The 12,273-nt window shown below is 37.5% G+C and overlaps 1 protein-coding gene across 1 annotated transcript in view; it reads left to right on the top strand.

Moving 5' to 3' along the window:
• The window catches only part of LOC128205894 (uncharacterized), a 60,829-nt gene that overhangs the window by 47,625 nt on the left and 931 nt on the right, over nucleotides 1-12,273 (top strand). The window contains exons 7-8 of the mRNA XM_052907946.1: nucleotides 280-568; nucleotides 1,197-1,348. Of these exons, the coding sequence (XP_052763906.1) occupies nucleotides 280-568; nucleotides 1,197-1,348 (441 nt within the window). The remainder of the gene's footprint in view (nucleotides 1-279; nucleotides 569-1,196; nucleotides 1,349-12,273) is intronic.

Below are 12,273 nucleotides of genomic sequence, written 5' to 3'. Positions count from 1 at the left end.
CTGAGAGGACGCGTTCTGTCATTCGGGTTTTTGTTTTCAATACTTGACTTCAATATGCATCTTTTCAGCTCAGGGGAAATTAAAATTTATAACTGTGTGGGACAAGTATATTTATTATGCAATAGTGATTTAGTGGCTCCGGCCTTGTCATAAAGTAAATATTAACTATAAGAACTGTAAGTGATATAAGCTGTGGTTAAAATAGATTTACTCGCTAATGGTTAATCATGCTGTCATTTCCTTGTTTACTCTTCTTTTCGATTTATTGACATATCTGAGACGGATCTTCGCGATATCATACACGAGCTGCAGACGGCCAAGCGCGCCAGGTTCGAGACGGCCACGCCGGTAACAGGGACACAGTCCACGTGCACACAGGTGAACACCATGAACGCACCGCCTGCCAGCCACGTGGCTCAGCCGTCAGGAGCACCGACAAGCGCCGCGACATTTAGTGCCACATCATACAGCGACGCGCTACCCATGAGGTATTCGGACGTGCAGGCCGCCCAAAGCCAGAGCCCGGAGTTTACTACGCCCTTGGTGAATCAGGCACATTGTGAGCAAGGTATAACCCCCATAGTTAATGTACCTTTAGAGCAGGATGCAACCATGTATATGTCGCCAAGCATACACAGCCATTTGGGAGACTCAGTGTCGGCTTCCATTAAATCTAAGATTATTTCTGGTAGCTATGTCGATTTTGCTCAATTATTAGACCAAGATAAACCCGTAAGCGCTCTAGATGATGTGAAACAATTATCAATAGGCCCGAACGGCGAAATTGCGCTTAGAGCCAAACCAAATACGTCCAAAATATCAAACATTGAACAATGGACCGACGCCTTTTTTGTATATAGCTCTTTATTCTTAACCGCTCACCCTAATAAAACCCAAGAGTTGCTGAAATACGGGCGAGATATAAGGCTGGCAGCTAAGAAATTTGCTGGACTTGGCTGGCTCGAATATGACCAGCAATTTAGAATGCGCCTCTCATTTGACCCATTGAGCTTTTCATTTGGTAAAATTGACAATGAGTTGTTGCTTTTGTCTATGGGCCCGTCACTCGCTGTCGTGAATAATGTAGGAAAACAAAATTCCACCAAATGTTTTGATTATAATTACAGGCAATGTTACAACACAGCATGCAAATATCAACATTCTTGCCTGATATGTAACAATCATCACCCTTCTAGGTACTGTGCTTCAAATGGAAGAGGCTATAGTCACAACAGTGGCCCAGCACAGTTCCGTGGCGCAGCCTACCACGCGCGGCCCGCTTTCAACCGCGGTTACTTCCGCTCCGCCTTTAAGCAGTACTCTCGCTTCCCCCAATCAGGCAGACCACGTTATTGAATATCAAAAGTTAAAATCCCCTGGCTACTCACCTGTTAATGTTGAACAATTATCGGTTTTTCTTTTACAATACCCAAATAGAGAGCACGCAAAGTTATTAGAAAATGGTTTTAAACATGGTTTCGAGCTAGGATACTATGGAGAGCGGAAATTCTTTGACTCAAAAAATCTAAAGTCCGCTGAAGTTAATCCGGCAATTGTTTTAGATAAAATTAATAAAGAAATTCAAGCAGGCAGAATGGCAGGGCCTTTCACTGAGCTACCCTTTTCAGATCTCCATATTTCGCCATTAGGGCTCGTCCCAAAATCGGACGGAGGGCACCGTCTTATTACCCATCTCAGCTTTCCGAGAAAAACCGGTGGTATAAATGGGGGTATTAAAGATAAAATTAAAACTGTGTCGTATACGTCATTCGATAAGGTGGTTGATATGATTCTCGATTTAGGCCCAAATTGCTTATTGGCTAAAAGAGACATAAAATCAGCATTTCGGCTATTGCCTATTAATCCGTGTGATTTTAACTTACTGGGAATGAAAGTACAAGGGGCAATATACATCGACCTTAATCTTCCGTTCGGTGTCAGCTGCGCCCCTTTCTATTTTGAGGTTTTCTCAACATTTATCCATTGGCTTGTAAAAACATTATCAGGACTACCATCTCTTGACCACTATCTAGACGATTTTATTTTTGGCGGGCCCGATGAAACAAACGATTGTGGTATATTACTAAAAACATTTCATACAATTTGCAACGGAATTGGTGTCCCGATAAATGAAGAGAAAAGCGTAGGACCCACAACTGTTTTAATATTCCTTGGCCTTGAGATCGACTCTTGCAAAGTTATTATAAGGATCCCACTCGTTAAAATTGAGGAATTGAAGTCCTTGCTGTCACGTTATGTTAACAAGAAAAAAATCACATTAGGTAATCTTCAGTCATTGGTAGGAAAATTGTGTTTCTTTGGCCAAGCTATTCGCTCGAGTAGAGCTTTTTTACGGCGCTTTTATGACTCTATGTCTGGATTGGAAATTAAATTTTACAAATTAAGGATAACGCAAGGCATGCGCGAAGACTTTCTTATGTGGCTTAGTTTTTTGTCAGAATTTAACGGCCTTTGTCCCATTTCTGAAAAGGATTGGTATGAAAATGAAAACTTGCAACTCTTTACCGACAGTGCGGGTAGCGCTGAGTTGGGCTGTGGGTGTTTTTTCAACGGCAAGTGGGCTTTCTTTCAATGGCCCAAGCACTGGATAAAAGATAATGTCATGAAGGACATCACATTTCTCGAAATGGTCCCAGTTGTTTTAGCCGTTTACTTGTGGGCGCCGCTGTTGGCAAATAAGCGAATCATTTTTCGTATAGATAATTTAGCGCTAGTCTCTATAATAAACAAGCAAACAGCAAAGTCAAAGCGGGTCATGAAGCTAGTGAGAAGATTTGTTTTGAAATGCATGCAGTTTAATATTTTCTTTAAGGCAATGCACATTGATACACATGCAGACGAAATTGCTGATTCCATTTCACGCAAACAGTGGCAGAGATTTTACCGGCTAGCACCTTTAGCTACCCGCAAAGAACAATTGCCAGAAAATTTTCTGTCGCTGATCTCAGAAATGAAAGTAGACGACTAATATCGTCGTCATTGTCAGTTAACACACTGGAGTCATATAATGTAGGGCTTAAAAGGTTTCGGGATTTTCGATTTATGTATCAATACCCGGATACTTGGCCACCGGAGGTCGATCATATTGTCATGTTTTTGTCATACCTTTCTTTAGAAAAGCTAACATACAATACCATTAAGCTCTACAAATGTGCGGTTGTATGCCAATGCAAGCTTTTCGGTCACCCAGACGCCACAGAAAATTACATTGTTAATCGCATTTATTTAATGGCATCCAAAAAGGCAAACCGCCCTCTAGAACAAGGCTGCCTATAACGTTGGGCTTGCTAGAAAAAATAATTGGAGTATTACCTTTTGTTACCACCAATCATTATGAAAGTCAGTTGTTATCCGCTGCTTTCAGCTTAGCTTTTTTTGGCTTTTTCCGGGTCGGTGAAATCACTGTTACAACACAAGAGCTAACAAATAGGGTAGTTGCAATTGATGACGTGTTTTTGGCCTCGCCAGAAAATGCTCTCATTGTGAATATAAGGGGTTCCAAAACAGACCAAACATCCCGTGGCCATAGTATAAAAATCCCGAAGGCTACTAAGAATACATGCCCTGTGTTGGCCATGAGGCAGTTTATTGCTAGACGGCCCAAAATCAGAGGCCCCTTGCTCTGTCATCTGGATGGCAAACCATTGACACGCGGTCAATTTTCAGCTATATTGAAAAAGTGCCTCTCTACATTAAACATTGAGTATTCTAAATATAATACACATTCATTTAGAATAGGTGCAGCAACAACCGCCGCTTTGGTAGGCTGCCCTGTTGACATTATTAAGGCCGCGGGTCGATGGAAGTCAGAGGCTTATAAATCATACATCAAAACCGGCAACACACAGTCATTGCCCTGTTTAAATTAACGTTTTAATTTAGTGTGTAGTAATAACCGCCGTTCCGTTAGGCTGCACTACTATCTGGCATGTGAAGAAGTTTAATGGGTTTTAATAGTACATGTATACTGTTTCATTAGAATTCGCAGTACCTATGATTTGATCATTTCTCTCATATCGTTGATTACTTTCAATTGATCGGAAACAATTTTTAAGTTTGTTTGTATATTCTTTCATATTTAGGTTCTCCTAAGCACGGTATGGGTTGTGGGGTCATCTATCGTCAGGAACGCGTTCATGCATGCGTGGATGTCTGATCCTAACTTGAAAATGGAGTCATGCAAGTTGTGGTGGCAGGGTTACGGGGGCTTAGGCATTAAGGAAATGGAAAGAAAGATTAACCTTCTGAAACGCGTAAACATGTGCCAGCCACCAGCCATGATCATTATGCATTGCGGCGGGAATGATATTGGAAGGATAAAAATTTCTGAGTTTATAAAGCATTTTAAGATGCTGGTAGATAATATTGGCAACATCTTACCTGGTACCATAGTTGTGTTCTCGCAAATTTTACCTAGATTAACATGGCGCTATTCAAAAAATCACATTGCTATGTATAACGCTAAAAGGCGCCTGAACAGCTTCTGCAAAAATTACATTTCAAAGAAATGGGGGTGCTTCTTTGCCCACAATATTTCAACCAAGTATCTATTGCAAGATGGCGTCCATTTAACAGACGATGGCAACGAGTTATTCAACCAAAATTTGGCAATTTGTATCAGAAACACGCTAAGCTAAAACTCACTTTGCCTGAAATATAACAGTTATATACGAACTGCTGCTTAGTAGAATAATGCGGATCATATTGAAAGCTACCATCTCGTATCAAGAAGGCGGGGCTCCCCTTGTGCTGCCGCCCCAAATTTGTTCTTTGGGAGTTCAGCTCAGATTATCTTCGCTTCACATTGGCGCTCGGCAGCGCCTTTTCTAACCAAATCTTAAGCAAATTTATCATTAACCATTTTAAAGTGCTTTCCGAACATTGCTTTTCCGTGACGGAATTCACTTACATTTGCTAAAGAATGAATACTTGTAATTGATAGTTGATACTGATTTGCATATTTGCTGAGCCTGAACTAAATTGTATTGTTTAACTGCTGCAATAATTGATTGCTTATTTTCAACCCTGAGGCTTTGGGGTAGGTCGCCATGGAAGACGCCAAAGTTTGGCAGGTGACCAGTTGGCCTTTAATCGGGTCAACATTTTCGGACCATTTTATTTCAAAATTCATTTTGGGTCTAGTGGGCCCAAAATTAGTTTTTTGCGCTATGGCCATTTGGGCCTAAAAAATTTGTGCTGTGGTCAATTTGACCCAGATATTTATATATGTGAAAGGGGAGTCTCGCCAAACATTTTAAACCTTTTAAATGTAAATGAACAAAAATAAATATGATGAAATGGACAGCTAAGTTGTTTTTCTTCGTTTAAGAAATTTAATGTGTAACATGGAAATAAAGTTAAGAAAGCGTCGCCTTATTCAGGTTTAGGAAGAGTATGGTGTCAAATTAAATTGGTTTTGGTCAACTTTGTTGATAATTCCGGTTACTCATGTCGAGTAACCGAGGTTATCAACAAGTGAAATGTTAGTTGTTATTAACCGAAGGTCAACGTAGGGTCAATTCGCATGAGTTGTTTATCGCTCTTCTAATTTTCTATTGGTCAAGTTAATTCTCGCTTTACAAGTAATAATCCTTTGTGGTAAAGCTTTCTTTCGAATCAAGCCATCGTCAGTACAAGGTGTGTTAAAAGTTATGGAATTAATTTCATCGTCATTTAAAAAAACCCACCCTACCCCCCTGCATATTTTAGGCAGCCGAGCGGTACGCTTAATATACAAACATTAGCATAAAACGCATTATATAATCATTTTTCGATGTAAATAGTTGCTCTCTTCTGTTGTGTTGTTCGAATATTTCAGTTTTGCCATTACCATCGCTCTATTGAATGACGTAAAACCGGGGAAGCTGGCGACCCAGTGCAGAAAGTTCAATGTGCGCAACGGCCATTAGAAGTTGCCAGACGAATACCCCGAAGAATCCAAGTCCGGCGAGGCTCCCATAGACTATATGAAAAAATGTATTTTGTGTCTCCTAAGCAGAATGTGTAAATTATCATGATACCTTGCTTTTGTTGAAAGGGTTTTGTACGTTGAACACCGCGTCAATACCCGTTGTACTAAGTACGCCATACTTCTATTGGTTAGCGCTCGGCAGCACCTTTTCTATCCAAATCTTAAGCAAATTTATCATTAACCATTTTAAAGTGCTTTCCGAACATTGCTTTTCCGTGACGGAATTCACTTACATTTGCTAAAGAATGAATACTTGTAATTGATAGTTGATACTGATTTGCATATTTGCTGAGCTGAACTAAATTGTATTGTTTAACTGCTGCAATAATTGATTGCTTATTTTCAACCCTGAGGCTTTGGGGTAGGTCGCCATGGAAGACGCCAAAGTTTGGCAGGTGACCAGTTGGCCTTTAATCGGGTCAACATTTTCGGACCATTTTATTTCAAAATTCATTTTGGGTCAAGTGGGCCCAAAATTAGTTTTTTGCGCTATGGCCATTTGGGCCTAAAAAAGTTGTGCTGTGGTCAATTTGGCCCAGATATTTATATATGTGAAAGGGGAGTCTCGCCAAACATTTTAAACCTTTTAAATGTAAATGAACAAAAATAAATATGATGAAATGGACAGCTAAGTTGTTTTTCTTCGTTTAAGAAATTTAATGTGTAACATGGAAATAAAGTTAAGAAAGCGTCGCCTTATTCAGGTTTAGGAAGAGTATGGTGTCAAATTAAATTGGTTTTGGTCAACTTTGTTGATAACATAGATTTTATCGAGTCTTGAAATGACAATTTTACTAAATAAGTTATCATTCTTTAACAATAACCAACGTAAATGCTATTCGTTCCTTTCAAGTCAATGACTATATTTGATTTAAATAACGTCGTTTTCATATTTTTATGAAATCAAACAAAAGCAGTCACCGAAAATCATTTTGACAAAAATACCACTCTAAATTTAAAAATGTAAACAAGAATAATATTCCTGTTAAGGTAATATCGCACGGCAAATGGTAAGCGAACACTTTTACATATTATGATCGGGTGTCTTGCCTTATATAGCTGAACCACAAAACAAATAATATATATATATAGTTGCTCGTCATTACGTTCAATGTTTGAATACAGTACGCATAAAACATGATCCCATTTGATACCCGTTTTTACTAAGCCCAGAGCCGGTATTTAAGAAGAATCTTTTACAACTTAGTTTAACAAATTGATTGATTTGTAAGATAACGCCAGTTACATGAAACTATTCAAGAAAGACATCCTAATGATTGAATTCGATGTAAAATAAATATGGGTTATTATGATAGGATGTTTTTCTGGTGACCTGTATCACGTCGAGTTGTGATGCAGGTCACCAGAAAATAAGTTTAATCGTAATATTCCATTTATTATATAACTGCCTATTTAATTATTCCTTTTTATTTTTCGGTTTCAATTTGAATTTACCGCCATCTGTCAAATGCGCGTATGAATTCGAATGTGTTACGTAGTTTTGTGTAATGAAGTAAAGGGTGGCTACCACAGCGAAACGAAGTCAGAAGTTATACAGAATTCACTTTATTGAGCAAAACAAGAACAAAATATTTTTGTTTTAGCAAAATTAACAAATTGTGTATACGAAAACAATTATTAAATGTCACAGCACAAAAAAAATCAAGAAAAAACGGTACTTATTTTACGAGTATAGACTAATCGTCATTTCCTGTAGACGTAACGCGGCCATTTTTAACAAAGTAAATATTCTTAGGATTTTGTTGACGATAATAATATGCAGAATTGAGGGAAGTTCGTAAGTTAATCGCTATTTCTATCGATGACGCGAATTCGCCCTTTTCTCTGTATTGGCTAGCTGCTCATATGTATGATAATAAACATTGATAATGGAGCAATTTATGACCTTCGAAATGGCAAACAACTAGTTCACTGAAGTAGCTGTCTAGATAGCTTGGAAGTGTTCTCTGTCTCGTGCTTATCCTCATGGTTCTTTGAAGAACATGAGAACCATGTTCCTGAATATTTACATGCTTCTGAAGCGTGAGTAAAGTTAGACAATGGACATTGGCAATTAATCTACCTCGTTAAGAGTGTTCCTGAATACAGTTCCTGGGTAGTAGTTTTAAGTTACAGCATTTTTGCATGTTAATTTTGACTTTCTTAAATTAACAATTACCAAACCATTGGAGCCATGCACACTCTATACCTGATTTTGAGAGAAACTATATATATGCACAATATAGCTGACATTTCTGCTCGTGCATTAGTACTAATTGAAGATAATAATATGGTGGATAAATACTGATATTTTATTTTTTATAACAGCGGTGCAATCGGATAGCGATAGCATAACAATAAGTCACATTACAGACAACAGTGACTTTTTGGCTACGATTTAGTTTGTTAGTTTTACTGTTTCTGTCATGCTTTTCGATGAAAAATGAAGTATTATCAGTGAAAAAAACAGTGTAAAAATAAATTTGATATTTTCACTGCAAAATAAGGAGTGAAAATGTCAACGTTTAGAACAACTTTTAAAATTCTGGGTAGTAACTTCCCCTTTATCAAAACAAAACACTTCCCTTTGAATAATAAAATGTTGTAATCCCCCCCCCCGCATATAGTTATGTATTCTATTGCACAAGAGACTCATATATTCAATGGTTACAGACAAGAATAATTCACAAAAAACTACCAACAAAATCGCTGCTTTATAAAATGAAATTAGTTGATGATAAGCTATGTTCTTTCTGTGAACGCTGCGAGGAAACTCTGCTTCATCTGTTTGGGGATTGTAATAAAATACAAGCTTTGCTACAACATATTTTACAAAAAGTGTATCCCATTGATTCAAATATTGTCGTACTTAGTATGTTTGTTTTGTTAGCGTTTGGAAATAATAATTTCAGTATTTAAACACAAAATACATACCATTGTAAAAGAAGTAGTTGCAACAGTGCCAGGGTTTGTATAAAGCCTAAGACAGTTGTAGAACGTTTTTTACTGTAACTACATTTATAATAGTATTGTAATAGAATGGTAGTTCAATATAATTACGTTGACAATATGTGATATGATTGCATGTTTATTATTTTTCTCTTTCCTATTTTTCCTTACTTTGAAATCATGGATATTTGTACAGTACCTATTTTAACGACACAGTTAAAAACGTATGTATGAATGTTACGTTGCATGTTTTGTGATTGTTGTTGTACCTACTAAGTGAATAACCGAAAATGTCCAAAAATAAACAGAATAATCGAAACAAATATTAAACTTGCATTAATATCTGTAACATGTATTCGAATTTATCTGCAATATGACTGAGATCCGTGGTTAAAAAAGAACACTACAAGCCTTTGAAGGCTCTGAACTCAAGATGGTCTCAGTAAAGACACTTAATCTATACAATGCGGCTATTTCAAAAGAAAAAATCCTTATAAGTTAGGTTTTAAAATGTCTTCTTTGAAAACATATTGTATAATAAATTACGATAAGGTCACAGGTAGACCGCCTGCGGGAGCACGTCAAGACAGATATGGTACCTCCTCCACAACCGCCACCACCCGACAATAAGGACAGTGCCCGCTCGTTGAATGAGGTAGAGTTGAATCTCATATTGTTTTTAGATGTATGAAAGGCTAACGTCATCCTATTTCATTACAGTTTCAGAGAAACAATTTGCAAATGCCAAAACTAATAAACTGTTATCATATACTCTAAAGCTACTCCATTCAGTTGTCGTTCAATGTTATAACGTCGTTCTCCTCTATGTTGTATGTATGTGTATGTATTTCTTTTGACCTTGCGGTCAAGGATAACCCGTGAAAGTGCAAGCACTTATTTCCAACGGGGTCCTTTGTTTTTGCTGAAGGGACAGCACGCTGTAGAGACAGTGGTGGGATACAAGGAAGTCCGGGTGCGATACCCTAGCTCTTTTTCGAAGAGACCCCTTGGTTCTTTTACGTGCTCGGTGTAAAGCACCGATACACGGGGTACAACTTTCCTGGGTTGAACCAGTACTGAGTACACCACTTTTCCAAGCACTACCCTTTAAATGCCAAGCGCCAGGCAAGGGAGCTACTTGTACCAATTTTTAACGTCTTTTGGTATGACGCGGCCAGGGATCGAACCCACGACCTCCCGCTCCGTAGGCGGACGCTTTACCACTAGGCCACGGAGACGGTTAAAACAGTGTGCGTGCAATAAAGGGAGAATGGTTAAGAAAATTAAAAGTGAAACATGTCAATCTGTTGGAGCTGTATTATCTATAGGTTTAAAATGATTTACTTGCTTGTAGTATAACAATGAAACAGAGTCATAGTTAACAGATACAACGTCTTTCTAAAGTAAGGACTGTCAGTCTGCGATATCATCATACCTTTATTATTACTCATTGATTTTTAAAACCTTAAGTCCGCAAAATATTTCCTTCGTTGAGTTAATATGCTGACTTTTTGTCATTATAATTTTTTATAAGCATACTAATTTCCATCGTCTTAGATAGAGAAAAATGATGATTTGATCCATGGTGTTTGATAGTTCTTTACCACAAATTCCTTTCATTTAGCCGAATATGTATATTGGTGAAATAAGGTCTAATTAACAAACCAAACCCTATCCTTTCAACTTCAAATATAATGCTGATTTCCCTTTTTAATACTCATGAAGCTGCACTCCCCTGTCCAACCTATACATTGTTATCAGTATGGGTATAACACGTGATGAATAACGTCATAAATTCTACAACGAAAGCAATATTTTGCTTCGAATGAAGATAACTTTTGTTTATCTTTACCATTTTAAATGAAACTATGGTCAGTTTATGCCGCTTAAAGAGCCCCGTCTTCGTTATATTACTGGAGTTTGATAAAGTTATTAGTTTTCTCAAACACTTCGACAAACATGTTTCCAAAATAATGTTTTGCCAGTGCTCCATCAGGTGGCGGTTTTGTGAAACGGTGTTTTAAGAATACTAAATCAAAATCTTGTAAAATAATGCGGTGCTCTTTAAGCGGCGTAGACTGCGCTAGGTTCCATTTAAAATGGTGAATAACTAGTATGTTATCTTTGTTTAAAGCCTTCATTCGAAGCAAAATGTTGCCTTCCGACGTAGCATTTATGACCCAATTTAGCACGTGGTATACACACACTGTTTTAGCTGAAGGCCCAAAGCGGCTTGTGTGAAAAAGGCGAGTGCGATCTTATATGAATCGCGAATAGAAACAAATAAATATTTAAAATATGAGAATATATTTATTTATCAATAAATTCTCAAACAAAAACTATTTCATATTATTTTATTAGAATATATGGGTACATGTCACAAACGAAACGCAAATAGCTGAAAATAAGGAAGAGACCGACAGCAGTGAATATTGCTATAAATATTCGTATTAGTTTTTCCTTAAATAATGGCAAACATTAAAGGTTGTACCATTATCTGCAGAATTTAACCTTCTTGCATCATCTAAGTACGCTTCATGTTGAGATTGTTTTTCTAATTAGATTCTGCACAATAACATAACAGTAACTATAATGTGAATTCCAACTTATACAATTATTGTTTGTGTTTGATACTGGTTTAAATTCTTCCACTTGAGTATGATGTTAAATATTTAGGAAATATTACTCACCACTTCGGGTCATATGACATTATAAGGACCGGTCAGTCAGCATTAGCCTCGGTCCATTCACCTTCGAGGGCTGACTGGCCGGTCCTTATAACGCCATATGACCTGAAGTGGTGTGTTAATATTTCTTATATTTTACCGAACATTTTATAGTACCATTAATTATTTTTAATGCACTTAAGATGTGTTGTATTGAACAAAGCTGATAACGTTTACTTGCGACAAATCTACGTCGTTGCGAAAAAAGCAAGCCGCATCTACCAGTTGCATGACGTCATCGGTCCATATTACATTTTGGGCGAGGTCCGGACCGGCCAAAATATGATATGGACCGCTGACGTCATAAAACTGGATTTTCATAAAAAACCAGTTATATACGGACCGATAGAGTTTATATTTACAAAGAAGGGACGCATTTGTGTGAGGTATAATAAATATGAATATGACCCGATGCAATGATTTTATGCGTGCTTTTGTTAGTATCACAAAGTCAACGAAAACGAGATTTTGTCTCCAACTTATTATAGATGGCATGGTGACAGTGTTCTAAAATTTATAGTTGACGGCTAGGCTAGATGAGTTGTTCAAAAACAGATTTCACACGTTTGGCAAGGTCAGACCACATTATTGCCGTAGCTCCAATAC

The sequence above is a fragment of the Mya arenaria genome, chromosome 10 (assembly GCF_026914265.1).
Source record: "Mya arenaria isolate MELC-2E11 chromosome 10, ASM2691426v1".
NCBI lineage: Eukaryota > Metazoa > Mollusca > Bivalvia > Myida > Myidae > Mya > Mya arenaria.
Note: the sequence above shows the minus strand (reverse complement) of the source record. Positions and strands in the feature narration are given on the sequence as shown.